The 24,004-nt window shown below is 38.7% G+C and overlaps 2 protein-coding genes across 4 annotated transcripts in view; one reads left to right on the forward strand and one right to left on the reverse strand.

Annotated features, from left to right (window-relative positions):
* Positions 1 to 24,004, forward strand: part of LOC134220065 (dipeptidase 1) — an 833,398-nt gene that overhangs the window by 705,643 nt on the left and 103,751 nt on the right. The window lies entirely within an intron of this gene.
* On the reverse strand, positions 13,518 to 14,055 carry LOC134219443 (telomerase reverse transcriptase-like). The gene is made up of 2 exons (XM_062698172.1): positions 13,665 to 14,055; positions 13,518 to 13,594 (listed from the first exon to the last, which is right to left on the reverse strand). Exons 1-2 carry the CDS (start codon positions 13,960 to 13,962, stop codon positions 13,575 to 13,577), a joined length of 318 nt encoding a protein of 105 aa, XP_062554156.1. The 5' UTR covers positions 13,963 to 14,055; the 3' UTR covers positions 13,518 to 13,574.

Raw genomic sequence — 24,004 nt, forward strand, 5'->3', positions numbered from 1 at the left:
ACCAATCGAAATTAGATAGAATTTTCTAAATAAATAAAAAAAAAATCTTTAAAAAATCCGAGAATTTTTCCGATGTTTCAAATTTGGCTATGCCAAATTAGCCGTTTAGTGATGAACTTCTCTCTGCAAAAAAAATACTCTAATAAAGGATTAAAAAACTAACAGTCTTAATTAACCTAAATCGGGGAAGTCAACATTAAAGCATCTCTTTTAGAAGTCACAATTTTCTATGTGAATTTCAAAGAATACTAAATACTACTAAGCATATGCGGTATTTCGAAAAATTTCGTTTTAGGGCATTCGAAACGAAATTCCGCGGAATTTCGCGGAATTTTAATATGGCGAAATCTGATTTTCTGATTTCGTTTCGTATCGATTAATTTCAAAAATTTCGACGAAAAAATCATGCTTTTAACGAAATTAAACGGAATTTCGCGGAATTTCGAAATGAATTTTTAATATTTCAAATTTTCCTATCGTAAAAAAAATTTGGCTGCGCCGCTGAATAAAGCCATTCAAACTCTATGTAAAATTTTATAAGGTACATCGCAAGTTGGGGCAAGTTGAAACGGGTTTTTCAAAGTTGAACTTTGTAGTGCTATAAAAAAAATCATTCTTTGATAAATTTTGAGTTCGATTGCGGCATTTGCTAGTTCGGGGCAAAGATTATACATAAAAAATTAGCAGCCTTACCAAACTTTTTTATAAATAGTTAGTATACTAAAATTATATTTTTATATGCATCGTTTCAACTTCCCCACGAATCGGGGCAAGTTGAAACACTACGCTATATACAGACATTAGCCAATTTTGCCGTATCAAAAACAAAATATAGTACTAAGTGAAACTCAAGATGCACAAGGTTGGTATGGTGATTGTACTGCCAGCACACTCATTAGCTCAGAATTGTCTCCTGTTAAGGAATAGTGATAAAATAGTAGGCTTTGTTCCAAAATTTTGAAAATCAAATCTTTCTTGTATTGTCCATCTCGATATTTACTCGGATTACTTTTCAAAATGGTTAATTATTTGGTTCACATGAATTGTGTGCTTGATCAATTTGTTATGTGTTTTAATTAACCAGCATATCTCTCACAAACCCCTCGATTGAAGAAATAGGGGACTAGGGACGTGAAAGGTGGAGTTAACAAAATGGTTACATGCTCTGTTTTATTTTATTGAAAGCCAGTGCTCACTACGAGGAAAAGTAGATTAAGAATCCCAAAACAAGACCATGCAGTTTGAACATTACCGTGGGGCATCGAAATCCGTACACTTAACCACCTTAGTATATGAAAAAGTCATCGGAAAATTGGAATCGAATGTAAATAAATCGTTTGTCATTAACACAGGCGCATGAAGGCTTCTACTTTTGAAGTGTTTCACATTTACTCATTAAAAACTAATAAAAACATGATAAAATAATGAATTAAATCAACTACTCCTGACTCGAAATCCGTCCACCGTGGACGGATTTCGAATCAAAGGATCAAAATCCGTACAGCTATTTCTTAACTAAATATTTAAATTGAAACAGTCTGATTGACTAAACTACCACTGTTAATAGTTCGATATGCACCTTAAGAAGCGACCCTTCGATTTGTATTCCGCTTATCTTATGTCATGATTTGCAATTAGCAATTAAAACACAGTTACTTTTGGTGCAATTATGCTCTACCCGAAAACAAAATGGCGGCACAAACTCCGCGTTTGGTGGGTGGAGATTTTTTTTGATTTTTGTTGTTTTAATTTCAAAGTCTTCTTTCCAATTCTATGCCCTAAAAGCTTACTGTCAAGTATCTGAACAGGATAAGATTAATTATTCCCACATTGATTACCTTTAACCTCCTTTAATTTATTGATATCTCATGAGGTGGACGGATTTCGGTGCTGTACGGATTTCGGTCCCGCACGGTACCCCTTTTAATTCTATTCTTGAGTGGAAATTGCAGGTGGGTTGCATTCATGACGGGATGGGCGAATATTTATTTTTTTTTTTTCAGAAGCTTGGACCTTCTTATTAATTTATATTATCCGAATGTATTTACGGACCAACGTGAATTCTGGAAAAAAAAATTCATTTTAAGTTGCGAGGGTGACGTTTTGAACCGTTGTTTCAACTTGCCCCGCACCACGAATTTCTATTTGCCCCGATGGGTTGAAAATGCGGAGCAATTTCAAGCGACAAAAATACGAAAATTTACCGGGTCTTTCATCGATTTTTTATAATCATTATGCTTATTCAACACTAGCAGACCCGACGAACTTCGTTTCGCCTAAAATTGATTTATTTTCTGAATAATTCTTGAGTTATTAAGAAATTGATGTTTCATTTGTATGGGAGCCTCCCTTTCTAAAGGAGGGAGGGATCTCGAACCAGCTTAGGAACCTTCCCTAGCCCCAAAAACCTCTGCATACAAATTTTAACGCCGATCCGTTCAGTAGTTTCGAAATCTATAAGGTTCAGACAGACAGAAATTCATTTTTATGTATATAGATTGGATGATTACCTACCGTGAAAATTTGATGAAAAAAAAACTCTTACAAACACCATTTTGAGACTTATTTCATTGGCACGCCAAAAACAACTACCATGATATGTGAAGCAACTTTATCCAATGGAAATTTGCAGGAAATCGTTGATTCTAGCGTTAACTTTTGGTTTTTGTTCAGGGGGTCCATTATACGCACGGGGTCCATAACTACCACTCTCCCCAATATTTAGCAATAAACGTAAATGTCTGCATTCTAGTTTGATGGCATAAAATTAGTTTACATTTAATAGCTAAAGGCTTATACATTGTTCTCAAGGTCTGAAAAGATTTATAACTGTTGATTTTAAGCATTATATTCATTTTTTTTTTCATCTAGCAGTTATATTTTTTCAAGTGAAATCTTTTGTGCTTGTAACTTTCGCTGCTCTTACATAAATAATGGATATTTCTATCGAGTTTAGATAGTTTCTATCGAGGAAGATAAACATCGATTTTTGAAACATATTGTATGGAAGGTTCTGTACCAAATTAATTTGGTTACACTGGCGACCACCTTATCAGAGCTACCGACTGAATAGTAACAAGGCAGACACGATTGAATTGTCACATCATGTCCTAGCTTTCAGCAAACACGTAGCTATGCCTTTTTTTATTGCTAAAACACAGCAAATAGTTTATTGGAAATCAGCAAATAACCGTATTTTGTACGGAAGTCTGTTCTTTCTTATGCTGAGCTGCAGAAATAAAAACTGATTGTGTATTTTTAATATTGCGAAAATTGTTTGGATACTCAAAATTACCTTCATCTTATAACTTCAGTAGACCCTCAAGACCCTCAACTCCAGTAGGTTCAAGTTCGCTATATTCTCTTAATTATTCAGATCTGTTATAGTTTTTTTTACATTCTATTTCCAATGGTTTGAATTTCCAGGCTTTACACATTTATCATGGAATGGAGAACGTTTTCCGGGGCGCTAGGCAATGTGAGGCAAGTAGGCTGAACCCGGAACTGTCCCGCATAATCCGGGACGTTTGTAACCTAATGCCTACATGCAGATAGCGTAATGGTGTTGCTAGAGTAAGAGCATCTCACAGCTATTATTGTTAAGGTCCGACTCCCATCAGTGCACCATAGAATTTTTCTAATCGATCTCACAAAAAGTGAGTGAGAGATGAAGTGATTGAACGAAAAAGGTTTTCGTCTAGCAGTCACGATTTTCGTTTATCTTCAAAGGCCGAGAAAAAATGATGGATGAAAAATGCCACTAACTATAACCAAAAAAAAAGCTCGCTTAATATTTCCATCAGACCTCAGTAAAAATTTAGAAAAGTCGAGTTTACATACTTAGTTTTTATTTCTGCAGCTCGGTAAAAATCCGCATAGCCGTGCGCCAGCAAAATAAATAACTGATATTCCGGCAAAAATGATTCGGCAATTTGGCAAATTATTTGCTGATTTCCAGCAATTTTGACAGAAATCTTGGCAAAAAACATGTTTGCTGGGGCACGGCTGTGCGAATCTCGGTAAAAGTTGACCATTTCTCTGACATCCCGGTAAAAAAATTAAGTGTGTACTACTGCAACCAACAGCAACAACTTTCACAGATTCAATAAATCTTCATGAATTTGGTTGGAAATTTGCCTGGAGACCTTATTCAAGATGTCGATTGAAATGGAAGGGTGACACTTTGAATCTGTAATACTTTTCAAAATGATGAACAGATCCAATAAATATGAAATCTGTTGATTGCAGTTAAAAAATCTACTTTAATTTATTTTTACTGAGGCCTGTTGGAAATATTAAGCGATGAATATTTTTACGTTGTTTATGGTAAAGAGGCATACTTTTGAAAATGGTAAACAGGTACAAAACTGATTTGTTACTTATGTCCTTTTGTAAAATTAAGCTAGATTCTACCTATGGAATTTGGGTAACAATATTTTTATTTAACAATATTAAACAAAATTAATTTTCTTTTATTCGTATTCCTTTTTTTTTACTTTTTTGCATCATGTATATAATGCAAAAAAAAAACTATTTAATAAAAATTCCGCGGATTTTTTTTAAATTTCGTTTCGTTTCGAAAAATTTCGAATCAAATGGACCTCAATTTCGTTTCGTTTCGATGTATCGGAAGTAAATCTGAATTTCGTTTCGTTTCGTTCCGAACCAACAATAGCATTTCAAATTTCGTTTCGTTTCGTTTCGTCAGGAAGAAATGTGTTATCGCATACCCTTAAATACTACAACTCCCCAACTACAGCTCTGAAGAGATTCTCATGTAAATCCCAAGCAATTTTCCTTGGTAATTCCAAAGAGTTCTCGAAACTGGAAAGCATTAAACAAATTTTCAAATGATGCGAAATGATTTTGAGGCGAAATTCAAAAGATTCTCCCGTTATTGTGTTGAAAATATCCAAAACTAGCTTTGCCCGGTTTTTGAAAATGTCACAATGAACTATTTGCAGCGCCGCACTCTAGATTAATTTACGTGCGTTTGTTTTGTTTTCCTCAACAGCGAACTTAAAATTGTATTCTAATGATTTTTTACATGTTTTTTAAATTCACCAAATCTTGCGGATCCCAAAACGAATTGATTAGGGAAAAATCTTGCAAATCGGTCAACCCGTTCGCGAGTTAAATCGTCAGGAAGGAAATCTCAACTCATTTTTATTATAGAGAAGATGACAAATTCAGCCAAGCGACACTTTCGACCGAATGTCCATTTCAGTTAAATGGTTCTTCCGTCTAAACGACTATTTTGGCCGAAGGATATATTCACGATTTTTTCAGCCAAAGGATCTGTTCTATTAAATGACATTCTCGGCCAAATTACTTTAGGCTAGATATCCTAGCAAAGTCAGAACACATTATGAGAGCATATAGAGAACATATTTTGATTTTGACATTAAATTGATTCATAATTTGTTACGTTTTGTTATGTGAAGGTCACTCCTGACGGAATTCAAGTTTCAATGTGCTCGCGTTTTCGGGGGCACACCACTCGATACGGAGGCGGTGCACAACTGTCATTTTTGTTGATTTAGCTCTGCGTCGCAGCATGCTTGAAAACGCGAGTACTTTGAAACTTGGATTCCGTCAGGAGTGACCTTAACCGTTAAAACGATCTAAAAGATATCAAATTAAGTAAACATAATCGATGATTTCATAACATTAAAACAAGTTTTTGCTCTTAAGATTTGCTCGGGAGAGCTTCTACCAAATCATCTTTTCGGCTAAACGACACATTCGGCCTAACAACATTCAGCCTTATGGCTTCCTGCTAAACGACTCTTTTCTGGTCAAAAATTCAATTTCGATTAGATTTTTTTTGGATTTCAACGGGAATTGCTTCGCAATTGTCACGCTTAGTTCTGAGAGTTCTTTGAAATTTTAACAAGATATTAAATGGAATTTTCATGGAAATGATCGGTATCTTCACGAGAAATTCACTGGAGTTTTATCGTGATGTTGTAGAGATCTATCAGACAATTATGTAGAAATTGCACTGAATCTTTGGAGTTTCCACTGAAAATTTGAATCGGCATGGAAAATTAAAGATCAGTGGCGTAAAAAAATTTTATCGGCGTCGCGCAAAAATGTCGGCGGCGGCGTCGTGCCAAAAACTGTCGGCGGCGGCGTGGCGTGGCGGCGCACACCTCTACCCATGTTACCTATAAGTTTGACATTGGTGTCAATGGCAGAAGATTAAGTCTTATTCAAACTGATATTATTTGTATTCCTTATGTGATTTTATTAGATTTCAGCAGCCGCCTGCTTGTGTTCATTCAGTGTAATTTAGTTTTGGAAGAACTATTAACTGTTAGCCTTTCCATTTACGAAACGAAGTGATTTACTATCAAAATTGGAACACTTCCTAAATTAATGGTCTAACTTAAGTAGTAGGCAGGTCTAAACAGCCATCTGGCTAAATTTGTCAACTATTGATTAAAGTTAAAACCGACTGAACTCGAGAATTAAATGGTTTCAACAATAAAGCCGTCTTCAGTGTCTCGTACTTGACTCGACTTACGACGTAGGAGACACTGAAGACGGCCTTACTATTGAGGTCGAAATACGTATCTGTCAAGATACAATTAAGTGGTGAAATTCAATGGGATTGTACAAACTCGTCTTGTGACAGTGAAGACATTCCAGTAAAAAGCTCAAAATAATTTTCTTAACATAAACGGTTTTGTTATCTAGCGGAATCGGTTAAGTTAAGCTCATGGAATTTGACAGTTGGCTGACAAACTTTGAAGAATAAGTGAATGAATTGTTTCCGAATAAGTGAACTGCATACCTAAATAGGCCCATATGATTAGTCCTCTGGCCTAATTGAATACCCAATTCAAAAATTCATTGGTTTAAAATAGAATTTACTGACAATGTCAACAAAACGAAAAAAAAATCCGACGTTGTAAAGATAACGTTATCTGTGGCTCCTTTATCAATATACAAAACTGTATGCGTTAGTTGGAGTGTTATCTATGAGAAAAAATATTAGGAAAAATTCCCAATTTTGATACAGAACACACAAAACATGAATTTGTGAAGGAGCAAAAAAACACCGCGATTCAAATCATGGCTTCTGGAACATCAGCCACATTTTCTGGATCATTTTGGAGAACGAGACTGGTGATCCCGAATCCTTGATTTAAAATGAATTTGAACGCCTTTGTAGTTAAAAAAAAAAATTGAACCGATACAAGATCAAGTCAAGAGATGAGCCAGTCTAGGGCAGCGAATCTCTTTTATACAGATAATAATAATAAATTGACCAAATAAGCGAACAGACTATTATTACTGTTGCCTCCAAATGAAAATTGTTCTAAAAAAAACTGATTTGACGCCAATTTCGATAAGACCTGGTGAAACTGTTGATAACAATTCATTTGAAAATTAAGAAATTCTTTCGGAAATTCATTTGGAAATATTTGCAGGATTTTTTTCGGAATTTCCTCTAGTAAATCCTTCAGGAATTCTTTCGGGAATTCCTCCAGGGATTTCCTTCTGGAGTATTTTAGAAAATTTCATCAGGAACTTTTTTAGGCATTCGTCCATAGATTCGTTCAGAAAATTATCCGAAAATTCCATTCTGCATTTCTCTAGAAATTCCTTCGAAAGTTTCTTCAAGAAATTCTTTAGTGAAACCATACAAAAATTCCTTGACCTTCCGGGACTAGCATGGTCCGCCTTTCTTGTGAACGACAAGCGAGCTTTTTTTTTCGAAGGTGTTGTACTTTTTCTAACGGTGCAAGTCCCGAAAGGCCGAAGGGACTCTTTCCAAAATTCCTGCAGGAGTTTGGAAAAAAAATCTCCGGAAATTTATTTTGAATTTTTACCGAAAAGTTTTTTTAAGAATCAAATAATTTCTGATGTAATTTCTAAAGGAATTTTCGAAGAAATTCCTTAGTAAAGGAAGGAGTTTCTAAGGAATTCCTGAAAGATTTTTCAAAAGAACTCATGGGGGATTTCTAAAAAAGACCTTATATAAAATAGGAAGGAATTTATGAAGGAAATGAAGAAAAAGGGTTGAAAAAAAATCCCAAAGAAATTTCTAAAGAAATAATGATGAATTCCAAATCGTATACCTTATAAAACTTCCAAAGGAATTCATAAACGAAATTCTGAAAAAGTTGCTCAACAAATTTTCGGAGGAAATATGAAATTCTGAAAGAATTTCCGGAGAACGTTTACAAGGAGTTCTTGAGAAAAATCTGAAGGGAACTTTCCTGAGGAAAATTTTGAAAGAATTCCAAGACTTCTTCCTAGAGTTTCCGATGAAATCACTAGAGAAATTTCTAACCGAATACCCGGAGGAATTTCTTTCATTAACAGCTGAAAAAACATCCAAACAAATTCCCGTTGGAGTTCTTCAATGAATTTCCGAAAGACTTCTTAGTAAATTGTTCGAAAAATTCTTTAAAAAATCGAAAGAATACCTGAAAGATTTTTTTAAAGGAGTGCTTGAAAAAATGAATGAATAAATTGATTTGATTGCCGGGAATCTCAAAATCATCGGCAGCGGCGCGGTGGCGCACAGCACTATGTAAAATCGAATTTCCACGGAAAATCCATTCCAACTTTCACGAGAAATTTATTCCACAATAAATTTGTTTCAAATTTCCAACAGAATATCATTCAAATTTCTTCGGGAAATTCATCCGAATTCCCACGGAAAATTCATTCGAGTTTTCACGGGAAATTTATTCTAATTTTCTGTGTTCATCCTTTCAATAACACATAGGCTACACTTCTTGCGCTTTATATCAAATCATTGTTCTACAAAAGTAACATTTCGAGGTGTCCAATCATGCGCCACGATACAGAACCTAAGGACAATTTCGCTGAATATAAACCAAAGTAAACAAAACATGTTTTCATGCAAGGTGGCACGTTCGCGCAATGTACACAAATCGGCTTCCTGCGAAATATTCCGGTCCTCGCTATTTCTTCTCTTTTATTCGCAGGAAACCAATACGCCGTCGAATGGTGGTGGGCTAGTGAGCAACCAGCAGGAAGTGGGTGGACTGCAACGCCCATCCATTGTGCTGTTCAGCGGATGTTCGTTTAAATTCCGATTTCAATCTTGATGGAAATCGCTGTTTGTTTTGTTCGTACACTTCCCGTGTTTTGTACTCCCCAGCTATGACAACCATTGGATTGCTGCAAGCGGGAACGTGGCAGGTAATTGAAAACACAACGAAAAGCGTAATGTTACACAGAGCAAGGGCTTCAGTTGTTTAATGTTGTTCATTTTTCCTCTTTTCAAGATGAGTAACTTCCTCCGAAATTGTTCAGGTGGAATTCTTATCTGACTGGCAGTGCTGTGTTGCCTTGCATCAATATCCCGAAATTGATTTGATTTTCCACATGGTTACGCATTGCGAAATCACAACTCTTGCGAGGAACATAGAAACAAGATGTCAAGTCACGCTTGGTATCGTGTCGTTCCCATTCTCGCTAACGGGGGTTCCGGATGCCACACGAAACTTCACGCGAACATCAAAAAGTTTCCGGCACCAGCAGCCGCCACATATTGGCACATGATCGTGAGTTGCTTCGCTCTCATTGTTTCACTCCCTTGCATAAGCATATAAGTGATTGTATCATAATTTTGCAAAGAAGCGAAACTCGTCGCGTGTGTCACGATGAAAAGGATCCTATTTTCCTTGCACGGTTTGATAGACGACATGTCTGGAAGAATGATGGACGAATCAGGCGGAAAAGTTTCTCCTTGAGACGCAACTTGTCAAGTTAGACGAGCACTTTTCGCTAGTGGAGCAAGTGGGACGACGTGTTCTTCTAATAATGAGTCGAAACATGTGCTAGCGAACATATCGGCAAATGATGGTAAATTGAGAAAATGTTTGCAATTATATTAAACTGCGTTTTCTAGCAGATGTATCATTAATTGTTATTGAAGCAGGGTGTTTTATTTTTAGAAATATAAGTGATTTGTGAACATTTATGGAGTGGGCTGATATTTATAGCAGGCAGTGGTCTCTGATACAGATCCACAAGTGAATATTCTTCAAAATTTTCCAGGAAAAAAAACCATTGACCTTATTAAAAAGTACAAAACATAATGAAATCAATCTGGTTTAAAATACTGTTGAAGTTGTTTGCCGTGAAGCACAAGACCTTTGAGAACAATGTACCAAGCGTCTGCTTATTTCTTCAGACTGTGTAGATGTCCACATCGATTATAGTACCGTCGTCGGGGTTGACAATGGGTATGGGGGGTGAGAACGGGTCAACGCCCTCACCGACAGCCTGGAGGTCGGATAACAAAATTATTATAATTAAGTTTCTTGTCCTCAGATATATTAAATCTATTCTACAGACATTTTATTTAGTTGAAACAGTGACCCATTCTCACCCCCATTTGACCCCCGACGACGATACCTACTTTATCGAAAGTGGATCCAAGTGTAAAAAAAAACTTCTTTTTAGATTAGATTTTGGAATGAAATTCTGCTGAGGTCTGATTCAGAATTCCTAATTGATACGACATAACGATGCAGCAATATTATATAAAAACTATGAATCTCCTCGGGCAAAAAGTGCAAGAATTTTTCTTACATTTTTTATAACACTTCTTATTGAAAATCGCAACGATCAACCTGAAGGTTACTCCAGAGATGAGCCAGCCAAGGGCGTTTATGCTTTCGATGCATGTCTTAACAATATTATAGCAATATTGCAACCCCTACCTTATCGCCCACCATGTCTACACCACTCTGCATCCGTTTCTGGATCTGGGCTCTACACTTCGTCACTTCGCTGTAGCTGCCACTGAATGCCGCCGGCGTTGACAAGACACGATTTGTATCCTTTCGTTTTCTCTTGAAGTCGGGTTCGTTAAATCTAATCATACGTAGCCGAAACTTTGTCTTTGTCCCGTTGCTGATTTGGATGCGCATCCATCGCTCCGTGCGTGTGCTGAAACAGTTGCAAACATAGCAGGGCTGATGATTTGGCCTTTCCTGCCTTTTCTTCCCAGCAGCCCAGCCGGGGTTTATGAACAATAGCGTCGGCGATGGCGCGGTGCGATGGCGTACGGCGCAATACCATTAATCATCAGATATTCTGAGAACGTTCGCACAACTGTCTGTGGTGTGTAAGTTCTGTAGCGCGCCGGTTTGCAATACACGAAAGGGAAAGTAGTCAGAACGACTGAGGTAGTCAAAATGAAGGGCAAAGGTACTCGTTGGACCTGAAAATTTGTGTTGACCTATTCCTTTGCTAAAAGTGCGAACTACACGATGGTTTCAAAATTCAAGTGAAACACAAAAAAAATCATTAAGGGGTGTATGATCCAAACCTTACGTGGACTATGTACTTATTGACAAAAAAGTAATTTTTTTTAGGGTACATTTCGCACCACACCCATCTCGACAAAAGTCTACACTTCAGGAACAGTCAGACGGGACGTGGATGTGTGTTTGGCAGGGGGAGGGACGTGAAAAATAATCGTGTGATTATGCGACAACAACATAAGCGCATCCTGTGAGAAGATTAGTCTTCGGTAGCGCGTGTGATGAAAAACGGTTTTTTTTTCTTTCGTAGGCGGTAAAAGTTGGAAAGTTTCGCGTGGCAACAAAGTAGTGAAGAATGGGCTCCGCGGATGATTTCTTTTGTTTGGCGAGCAGCAAAACGAGCTTTTTGTTCCATCGAGAAACAAGAGTTTGCATGCGCTACATGTTCGTATATATGCGTATGTTCTGGAAAAAGAATCGTATGCAGAAAGTTTTAATTAATTTGCCATCAATCTGAAGATGTGCAGTGGGAGATAACGAGCGATACGAGAGCTCTGCAACAGCTGAGCACAAGAACAAAGTTTCCTAATGATAGTTGTCAAGTGCAGTGACATAGGGACAACAAAAGAAGCATGTTTGAGTTTTAAATGTAAAGAGAAACTGCAAGGGAACTCCAATTCTGTTTGGTACGGATTTAGTTTAGTTTAAGTATTCTCAGAAAAGGTATGATTCTGCAAGTGAAAACCAGCGAAAAACTAAACAATCAAACAAACATATATCACAGAACGAATCAACGGCATGGATTTGCTACTTATTCAAAACCATAGGTTACCTAAACAACAAAATACTTAATTTCTTGCGCTTAGCATCATAAGGACATGAATCCATTGATCGATTTCTTTTTTTTAATCGAATTTAAAGTTACATGTTTGCATATTCCTTCTAAAAGCTGAGCAATTTGATAGAATTCTTTCAAAAATTTAGAATAATTTCCTCCGAAGAGTTTTCTTTTGGGAAGCTGGATGATTTTTCTTCAGAAAATTCGGAATATTCTTCTTCATCATCTTTTGTTTCTTCTTCTTCTCCCTCTTTTTCTTCTTTTTCTTCTTCTTCTTCATCTTCTTCTATGGCTCTACACACCTACTGGCTCTTGGTCTGCTATTCAACATAGCATTCTATTAGCATTTCCTCAGTTATTAATTAAAAGCTTTTCTATGCCCGGCTCCGGCATTGCATGAGTATGTATCTTATGTGGCAAGTACAATGAAAAACGTCTTAGACCGGACCGGACGAAAACGTCTTAGACCGGACCAAATATCAAACTCGCTATCTCCAGATTGGCAATTCTACGCCTTTGCTCACAAGGCTAACAGGAGACCCAGTTAGAATAAAATTAGAATTTTTCTTCTGAGAATTAGAAATAATTTCTTTCTGCAAATTTGAAAGGATTTTCTGCTGGAAATTCGGCAAAAATTCCTTCTGCAAATTCACAAAAAAAGAATGTTTTGGAAGCTCGGAAGATTTTCCTTGATAATATTCGAATAAAACTTAATTTTGGGTAGTCTAAAACAATTTCTTTTGCTTGTCATAAGACGAGTTAGTACAATCCCATTGAATTCCACCACTTAATTGTATCTTGACAGATACGTATTTCGACCTCAAATGTAAGGCCGTCTTCAGTGTCTCGTACTTGACTCGACTTGAAGAAAATGATCGCAGCTTACACTATTTATACTATGCGTAGGTATAATAATTTATCTAGGTACTTATCTAGTTACATTTACTACGGTGTTTACTTCTACTCGCTTGTTTCGCTTAATGCTTAGGTATAAACTTGAAGAGCCAGGAGCTACCATTTCCTTGATCTTTATTCAACAACCGCGTTTGTACCTGTCGGTAGATTTCCAAGCTCTCAGCAACATCAAGTTTCCACGGAGAAGAGACATTTCTTAAAATTTTAATGTTTGATGTCGTAATTGAATGATTTTCCTGATATACATGTTCAGCTACCTTAGACCTAAACTCATAATTTAACCCCTTATCAGTTTCCCTCTTAGCCTTACTTACTTCTGCAATATGTTCTTTGAACCTTATATCTAACGATCTTTTTGTTTGACCTACATATACTTTATCACACTATGAACAATTAATTTGATAAACCCCGGCCTTATTTAACATTTCTACTCTATCCTTTGTGGAGCTCCATCGTTTTTCCTTCTTCGCTCAGGGGAATCGTCTGCATCCTGTGGATCATGTGATGAAAAGCTGCCATTTTTTGCTGATACGAATGATTTGATGTGTATGGGATGACTCTCATGGTGTTGGTGGGCTTCCTGTAGATTTCGAAGTCTAATGTTGCATTTGTTCCCTTGATAACCAGTAGATCCAAGAAAGGTAATTTACCTTCCTTTTCCTCCTCGTGGGTGAATTTGATGTCTTTATGCACGTTGTTTATCGCTTCCAAAATCCTGGGTAGATCTTTCCGGTTGATAATGCTGAAAATGTCGTCCACGTATCTCCACCATTTCTCGGGTAGTACTCCTTGTTCCTCTAGGTTGTCCTCCAAATTTGCCATGAATAATTCGCACAAAAACGGTGATAGCGGATTTCCCATAGGTGCACCCTTCGTTTGTTTGTAGAAGCTTCCACGGAATGTAAAGTAGTTCTCATTCATGCATAATCTTGCAAGCTTGAGATACATCTTTACTTTTCCTCGCCATGCTGTATCCGTCCGTTGTTCTATTAGCCAATCCTCCAAAAGGTTCAGAGCATCCTTCACTGGAACGCTTGGGAATAATGCCGCTACGTCGAATGATACCATGATGTCCTCTTCTCCGATGTTTCCTGATTCCAATATCCTCTTGGTGAACTCCTGGGTGTTTACAACTGATCTGCTGGGGAACGGCTTCGGCATACTCTGGAACTCTTTGACTAACCACTTGGCCAAATTTTGTGTAAAACTGATGAAACTATTTCTCGCATCTCTGTACCTGGCTTATGTATCTTTGGTAGTCTTTTGATCCTTGGTAGCACAGGGTTCGTCATTTTAACCCTGGCTTCTCCGATGATCGTCTTGCATTCCTTTATCGTTTTATCCGTAAGTCGGATTAGTCCGGGTAGTGGGTCCACTCTCAAATGCCTGTATGGTCCTCCGTTGATTTTTGTCGTCATCTGTTCATCGTAGTCCTCTTTGTCCATTATCACCACTGCGTTCCCTTTGTCCGCCTTCATGTAGTAAACTGGTTTCTCCTTCAACTCCTTTAAAATCCTCCTCTCGTCTTTGTTCGATGTCCCATGATGTCCTACTTTGATGGCGTCTGCTACGATGTTTCTCACACTATTCTGGTCCCTGCTGATCAACATTTCGTGAAATCGCTGTCTCAGTATCCACGATTATCTGCTCTATGTCCGCTTTCTGGGTTGTCGCATACCCTAACCCCTTGTTGAGGTGTGCTAATTGTTCCTCCGTAAACTGCTGTGTAGAACGGTTAACAACGAATCCCTCGATCATTTGTACTGTGGGGTTGGTCGTTCTACCTTCCGTCGCTGATTTCCCTCGTAGAATGGTCAATTTCTTCTTGTGCAGTCTCCTCTTCCTGTCCGCTTCACACTCTTCGGCTCGCTGTACCTTCTTTAGGAATATGTCGAAAGAGTCTTGGTTCTCCTTTGCCAGCTTGAGGTGCAGGTTGTAGCACTCCAAGTTCAACCTCTCTAGCTTGGCATAGTGTCCCTTAATTGACAACTTCAACAAATCCGATTCCGCCCTCTTACTGATAGATTTTGGGATGTGAGCTCGCATCTTAATTCTATGGCCGACAGGAGTCAGCCTCTCCTTTGGCACTTCTTAAGGAAGGCCACGTCCTTAAGAATACCTGCGACCCTCCTCTTCAAATCTATAAAAGTACTACGCTCGTTCCGCTTGGATGCCATTTTATTAAGAAAATTATTTTGAGCTTTTTAGTGGAATGTCTTCACTTGTCATAAGACGAGTTAGTACAATCCCATTGAATTCCACCACTTAATTGTATCTTGACAGATACGTATTTCGACCTCAAATGTAAGGCCGTCTTCAGTGTCTCGTACTTGACTCGACTTGAAGAAAATGATCGCAGCTTACACTATTTATACTATGCGTAGGTATAATAATTTATCTAGGTACTTATCTAGTTACATTTACTACGGTGTTTACTTCTACTCGCTTGTTTCGCTTAATGCTTAGGTATAAACTTGAAGAGCCAGGAGCTACCATTTCCTTGATCTTTATTCAACAACCGCGTTTGTACCTGTCGGTAGATTTCCAAGCTCTCAGCAACATCAAGTTTCCACGGAGAAGAGACATTTCTTAAAATTTTAATGTTTGATGTCGTAATTGAATGATTTTCCTGATATACATGTTCAGCTACCTTAGACCTAAACTCATAATTTAACCCCTTATCAGTTTCCCTCTTAGCCTTACTTACTTCTGCAATATGTTCTTTGAACCTTATATCTAACGATCTTTTTGTTTGACCTACATATACTTTATCACACTATGAACAATCAAGTTCATAAAACCCGGCCTTATTTAACATTTCTACTCTATCCTTTGTGGAGCTCCATCGTTTTTCCTTCTTCGCTCAGGGGAATCGTCTGCATCCTGTGGATCATGTGATGAAAAGCTGCCATTTTTGCTGATACGAATGATTTGATGTGTATGGGATGACTCTCATGGTGTTGGTGGGCTTCCTGTAGATTTCGAAGTCTAATGTTGCATTTGTTCCTTGATAACCAGTAGATCCAAGAAAGGTAATTTACCTTCCTTTTCCTCCTCGTGGGTGAATTTGATGTCTTTATGCACGTTGTTTATCGCTTCCAAAATCCTGGGTAGATCTTTCCGGTTGATAATGCTGAAAATGTCGTCCACGTATCTCCACCATTTCTCGGGTAGTACTCCTTGTTCCTCTAGGTTGTCCTCCAAATTTGCCATGAATAATTCGCACAAAAACGGTGATAGCGGATTTCCCATAGGTGCACCCTTCGTTTGTTTGTAGAAGCTTCCACGGAATGTAAAGTAGTTCTCATTCATGCATAATCTTGCAAGCTTGAGATACATCTTTACTTTTCCTCGCCATGCTGTATCCGTCCGTTGTTCTATTAGCCAACCCCCCAAAGGGTTCAGAGCACCCTCCACGGGAACGCTGGGAAAAAATGCCGCTACGTGGAAGGATCCCATGATGCCCTCTTCTCCAATATTTCCTGATTCCATTATCCTCTTGGTGAACTCCTGGGTGTTTACAACTGATCTGCTGGGGAACGGCTGGCATACTCTGGAACTCCTTGACTAACCACTTGGCCAAATTTTGTGTAGGGATCCCACTGATGAAACTATTTCTCGCATCTCTGTACCTGGCTTATGTATCTTTGGTAGTCCTTTGATCCTTGGTAACACAGGGTTCGTCATTTTAACCAGGCTTCTCCGATGATCGTCTTGCATTCCTTTATCGTTTTATCCGTAAGTCGGATTAGTCCGGGTAGTGGGTCCACTCTCAAATGCCTGTATGGTCCTCCGTTGATTCTTGTCGTCATCTGTTCATCGTAGTCCTCTTTGTCCATTATCACCACTGCGTTCCCTTTGTCCGCCTTCATGTAGTAAACTGGTTTCTCCTTCAACTCCTTTAAAATCCTCCTCTCGTCTTTGTTCGATGTCCCATGATGTCCTACTTTGATGGCGTCTGCTACGATGTTTCTCACACTATTCTGGTCCCGCTGATCAACATTTCGTGAAATCGCTGTCTCAGTATCCACGATTATCTGCTCTATGTCCGCTTTCTGGGTTGTCGCATACCCTAACCCCTTGTTGAGGTGTGCTAATTGTTCCTCCGTAAACTGCTGTGTAGAACGGTTAACAACGAATCCCTCGATCATTTGTACTGTGGGGTTGGTCGTTCTACCTTCCGTCGCTGATTTCCCTCGTAGAATGGTCAATTTCTTCTTGTGCAGTCTCCTCTTCCTGTCCGCTTCACACTCTTCGGCTCGCTGTACCTTCTTTAGGAATATGTCGAAAGAGTCTTGGTTCTCCTTTGCCAGCTTGAGGTGCAGGTTGTAGCACTCCAAGTTCAACCTCTCTAGCTTGGCATAGTGTCCCTTGATTGACAACTTCAACAAATCCGATTCCGCCCTCTTACTGATAGATTTTGGGATGTGAGCTCCATCTTAATCCTATGGCTGACAGAGTCAGCCTCTCCTTCAGCACTTCTTAAGGAAGGCCACGTCCTTAGAATACCTGCGATCCTCCTCTTCAAATCTATAAAAGTACTACGCTCGTTCCGCTTGGATGCCATTTTGATAAGAAAATTATTTTGAGCTGGTGGAATGTCTTCACTTGTCATAAGACGAGTTAGTACAATCCCATTGAATTCCACCACTTAATTGTATCTTGACAGATACGTATTTCGACCTCAAATGTAAAGGCCGTCTTCAGTGTCTCGTACTTGACTCGACTGGTCAGTCAAGTACGGAACATGAACAAAAAAGAACAAAATGAAACTGAAGGAAAAGGATGAGATGAAAAAGTTTGAAAACAGACATGACGGAGGACGGGACCAACTGAAGGAAAGACCAGGACGAAGGATGGACAGTGCCAGGTGCAGAAGATGCAGCCAAGATGCAGGAGACACTGAAACGTTCGGACAGCAGCTCTGGAAACCAAACATGCAGTGAATGAATGGCTTGAACATCTGAGCGACATGAAAGAAACATTCGAAAAGAAGAACGAAAGCAACACATCTTAAAACAGCGAGGATCAACGGATACAAGGAAAGAACAATACAAGCAATCATCAACAAGAAGCAGAGGAACCTACGAAAAACGAACTGACAACACTGACACCGATCGATGAACCGCTGAAGAGGGTATCGGTCCCCTATGATCGACACATCACCCACCAGCTACGCCATCGACTGAGGAAATTCGGCATCGATTTAGTATTCTCCAGCAGAAGCAATCAACTGAAGACACTGTTGGGCTCCACAAAGGATAGAGTAGAAATGTTAAATAAGGCCAGGGTTTATCAAATTAATTGTTCACAGTGTGATAAAGTATATGTAGGTCAAACAAAAGATCGTTAGATATAAGGTTCAAAGAACATATTGCAGAAGTAAGTAAGGCTAAGAGGGAAACTGATAAGGGGTTAAATTATGAGTTTAGGTCTAAGGTAGCTGAACATGTATATCAGGAAAATCATTCAATTACGACATCAAACATTAACATTTTAAGAAATGTCTCTTCTCCGTGGAAACTTGATGTTGCTGAGAGCTTGGAAATCTACCGACAGGTACAAACGCGGTTGTTGAATAAAGATCAAGGAAATGGTAGCTCCTGGCGCTTCAAGTTTATACCTAAGCATTAAGCAGAAACAAGCGAGTAGAAGTAAACACCGTAGTAAATGTAACTAGATAAGTACCTAGATAAATTATTATACCTACGCATAGTATAAATAGTGTAAGCTGCGATCATTTTCTTCAAGTCGAGTCAAGTACGAGACACTGAAGACGGCCTTACATTTGAGGTCGAAATACGTATCTGTCAAGATACAATTAAGTGGTGGAATTCAATGGGATTGTACTAACTCGTCTTATGACAAGTGAAGACATTCCACTAAAAAGCTCAAAATAATTTTCTTATCAAAATTTCTTTTGGATATTGGGACAGATTTGGTTAAGAAAATTTTAAAAAAATCATTCAATGGAAGAGTTTATTTATGGAAAATCAGAAGAATTTCCATCTAAAAATTCGGAAAAGTTCCCTCTTGGAGATTTGGAGGAATTAACTTCTGGAAATTAGAAAAAAAATTCTGGGGGTTCAGGAAAATTTTCTTCTTGAATTTCTGGAGAATTTCCTTTTGGAAATTTGGAGAGTTTCTTTCCGGAAATTTGAGAGAATTTTCATCTTGAAAATCAAAAGAATTTCCTTCTAAATGTTCGGAAGAATTCCGTTCTGGAAGCTTGCAAGAATTTCCATGTGGAGATTCGAAAGAATTTATTTCTGGAAATTGTGAAAAATTTCCCTTTGGGAATCTTTCTGGAGATTTGCAAAACACAAATTTTGTAAATTCGGGTTAATAATTTCCTTCAAATTAACGAAAAAAAAAACAAAGAATTGCCTACAGCAAACTAAAAAAATCTTCTGGCAAATCTGATGTTTGCACATTTTACACAATATCGTTTATTAAAATCCAGGATCTGGACTTAAACGATTGTGATCACAGTCAATCCAGCATACACACCAAATTTATAAATATTATTTCAGCAAAATAAATAATAATCAGCGATTTTGAAGATTGCTGAAAATCAGTATGTTTTTGCAAATTACCGATAGCTCAGCATTTCTCATCGACTACTGGCAAATTTCAGATCAAAGCAATCTTTTTTTCTCGTCATAAGACAAGTTGGTACGAGTTGAGTAAGTAATTTATCGTAAGTATTGCAAATCGAATATATCGCTTAAGAATGTTCTTGTAAATTCAAATTGAAATGTTTTTCAGCAAAGGACATCGTGCAATTCTGGACATCTGCAGTTTCGAAAATAAAAAAAAATCAACTTTAGACAGATGAAGTTTGTCTCATATCATATGAGTATTTGTTTGCCATTTACATGCTAATGGCTTATTATTTTATACCTATATAAATATGCAAATAAATATACAAAAACATTGAAAAAACAAATTTTAGTCCGACAACAACTCATGCTTTATTAAATCACTGATATAATCAGCACTATGATTTATTTTGCTGAATTATATCAGCAAGATGCTGTCAAATCCCGCAATGACCGAACGTACTGAATGTTCAGCAAACTTTTCTAATTTGCTGATGATTCAGTAAACAGTAATCAAATGAAATGACAGTTCATCCTGCTGATATTTTCAGTAGTATTTTTCGCTGAAATGGTTGCTGGTCATTCAGCTCGGCAAAATTCAGCAAAATTTTGCTGATTTTCGGCGAAAAAAATTTAGTGTGTAAGGAGAGGCAAATTATTTCGAACGAGCAACCCTAGCAGCACGCATGTTTCACATAGGTTACTGCGATTCATATGAGACCAGATTTAGTTTAAATTTAGATTCAGAGACAATCATGTTGCTACAACTATTTTTGTCTGACTTGTGCTGCTCGGGAATTCTCTGCATCTCCAGGATTTCCGTTGAAAAATAATAGTGGTTTAGCAGGAATGATAATCAAATGTCTGATAAGCTTCACTCCAGTGGCTTGTAAAGAATCGCAATATTTTGACAGAAACGACGCGTACTACAAGTACAAGATCCGTCAAGCACTAATGATTCAACTTCACTATCTCGCGACTAGTTAAAAAAGTATCCAGCACATTGCTCGCCTGGTGGTTGTAAATTGGTAAGAAAACTGACCATGACGGAGAAAATCTGACGGATGTAGAAAATCTGAGGAATTATGAGCCATTATCAGGTATCAGAACTGTGCCTTTCCGTTTTATAAGGAATAATCCAACTGTGTGGTACTAGATGATGAACTTCAAGAACGCATGATATGCAGTAACCTTGATATGACTCTTGGGTTCATCATTAGTATTCATGTATCAGCTCATCGTAGCAACCTAGAAAACCTCGTCCTCTTTCAGCTTTAGTCATTCTGACAGGTAAGACGTGTTTACGCTAGTGGTCCCTTTTCCTAGCGTTATATTGGATTTCCACAATGGCGATCCTGCCAGGAGTTGCAAATTTTCATTATTGCAACGCTAAGAGGAACCTAATAAAACATGTTGGTGGAAAAGGGACCATTTAGAGTTTATTTATATTAGAGTTGCAACCAGAAGAAAACCAATCAAGCCAACCAGAAGAAAATGGGATAGTCGCTGCCCAGGTTAGTAGAGAAACAGTTGAAGCGAGGTGAAAACCATAAAGTAAAAGTGTGTGGCACTATAGTGCTTTAGGTGGAACTTGAAGATTGCGCAGAGCGGATCTGGTGGACCACGCAAGGCAGGTCAAATGGATCGCGCAGAGTTGGTGAAATGGATCACACAGAGCGGATCAAATGGACCGCGCAGAGCGGGTCAAATGGACCGCGCAGAGCGGGTCAAATGGACCGCGCAGAGCGGGTCAAATGGACCGCGCAGAGCGGGTCAAATGGACCGCGCAGAGCGGGTCAAATGGACCGCGCAGAGCGGGTCAAATGGACCGCGCAGAGCGGGTCAAATGGACCGCGCAAAGCGGGTCAAATGGACCGCGCAAAGCGGGTCAAATGGACCGCGCAAAGCGGGTCAAATGGACCGCGCAAAGCGGGTCAAATGGACCGCGCAAAGCGGGTCAAATGGACCGCGCAAAGCGGGTCAAATGGACCGCGCAGAGCGGGTCAAATGGACCTCGCAGAGCGGGTCAAATAGATCGCGCAGAGCGGGTCAAATGGATCGCGCAGAGCGGGTCAAATGGACCGCGCAGAGCGGGTCAAATAAACCACGCAGAGCGGGTCAAATGGACCGCGCAGAGCGGGTCAAATGGACCGCGCAGAGCGGGTCAAGTGGACCGCGCATAGCGGGTCAAGTGGACCGCGCAGAGCGGGTGAAATGGACCGCGCAGAGCGGGTGAAATGGACCACGCAGGGCGAGTCAAGTTGACTGCGTTGAACAAGTGAGAAGAGTTTTATAAAGTGGATACTGAATATCGCGCTAAGCTGGCCAAATCTACCACACTAAGCAGGTCGAGGGGGATCCTGCTGACAGAACAGAAAGTGCTTCAGTGAATTTTAAAATAACTTGAGAATAAGTACTCAGCGCCGTAGCGTGGGGTTGGTCCCCGCCAAGGGCGCCAGCCCTCAGGAGTCAGGGGGCGCCGGAATCAAGAACTACAGAATGGGAGACAGAACAATTTTATACGTTAAATGGCCAAATAATAACAAACCAACCACAAAGCCCAAAGGTCTATGGCGGAGATATTTCAAGAAATCTAATCTTTCTTCTATCTCAAATAAACAAGTCGAATGATTTGGTCTTAACTTTAACTGCCATTTCGGTTTCTCTGAGCCTTTCGGAAGGGGCTAAGAAAAAGTCTAGAAAACTCATATCCAAAAAGTTATTTGAAAGTTGTAGATCGGATTGTTACTATTTTCGGGCACAATTACTGCCATAGGTGTTGACCAAAATTGTAAAAGATCTTTTGCTCGAATGACTTATATCGGGTAGGGGTAAGGGTAAGGATGGTGTAGATTTAAGACAAATTTACTCATTTCATTCAGAAAAACTTCAATTAGTCCGAAAACTTATCATCATGGCCGCATTTGACCTGGCGGGATTACGGCAAGCAGTGATACTGTGCCTTGCTTAAATGACTACTTTGGTTATCATTTCTCAAAGCTCTCGTAGATTAGCAAAATTTATCCGCAATACATAGGGGAACGGTTCGGCACTTCATCTCATAGCTCCCATTTCCATCCCACCAAAAACAAAGCAATGAAAAGGAACTTGATTTGTTTTTTTTTAATTTTTGTGATTTTTTTTCAGCATTGAGCACGCATGTTAGCAAAAAGAAGCGACATGATTGATGCTGTATTTCTCTGTTTTGCGATGAGATGAATATATGTTCAGTGAGATGGAAAATGGAACAGTTTCCCTATAACATGTTCCAAGGCATGTGCTATCAAAGCATTCATAGCCTCACTTCACCCGATGTCGATTCCGACCACTTCAAAGTTGGATGTTATTGACCCAACAAAGTACTTCCAAACCACTGACAGACCCATTCTTATGTTGTATCTTTCTTGATCCGAAATCCGATAGCGATTTCGATCATCGACCGATCCACTTCAGGGTTGGATTGTCTTGTTCCAACCATTTGACATTTGTATATGATTTATCATGATTTTTAAATCTCTTTTCTCTGTGATGTACTTGCAAGTACGTCAGTTACTTCCATTAGGAGCAAGATTTAGCCGTTAGGACACTATGAGCTTAGCTTAGCTTGATTGGCTGTACCCATCGTAGTTGCTAGTCGTGATTGGCCGAGAAACAACAAATAATGCACAGCTCACCAATTGAATAGTTTTCTCGGGACTAGAAAGCATCTCCATGAGCGCACTGGAAATGAATACACCCAGGTTTTTTTTTACACGGTTGGAATTCATTAATTTCTCGGTTAACCTAAACTTTCACACCTTTCTAAATGCCCCCTGAATTTTCTTTGATTTTTTGTGAATTTTTTGGTGGGGTTAACTTATTGCTTTATTGGCGCTGAAGGTCTTAAACGACCAAAACCAAACCGTGTAAAAAAAAACCTGGGTGTAGTATGTTGGTTGGGAAGGAAATATATTGGATTGAAATAATAGAAAATAATGAACGTTCAACTGAATCTGAATTGCAGAGTACTGTAGATGGCATAAAGTTAAAAGGGTAGTACGGTTGATTCAAATAACATAGATGTTACATTCTTCGTCAGTGTCATTCGAACTGATCAATGGCACAGTATGCGATAACCGTGCATTTGATTATAAAGAAGAAAGCTAGTGTGAAGATTGCGATGAAGATCTGTCGTTAGTTTTCACTAACTTTGATTGCAGTCCTATTAAACGAGAAGTTCAATGGTTGCTTGTGCTATTGATTTACATATAGATGTAACAAAATCGATGTCAAACTGCTAAAAAAAATCAAACATTGATAGCTTTTTCTTTCGTCGTTCATCTACCAAGGAAATAAAATACAACAGCATCGGCAATAGCTATCACAACATCGGCGACATTCAGAGCTGC

Source organism: Armigeres subalbatus, chromosome 3 (genome assembly GCF_024139115.2).
Source record: "Armigeres subalbatus isolate Guangzhou_Male chromosome 3, GZ_Asu_2, whole genome shotgun sequence".
NCBI lineage: Eukaryota > Metazoa > Arthropoda > Insecta > Diptera > Culicidae > Armigeres > Armigeres subalbatus.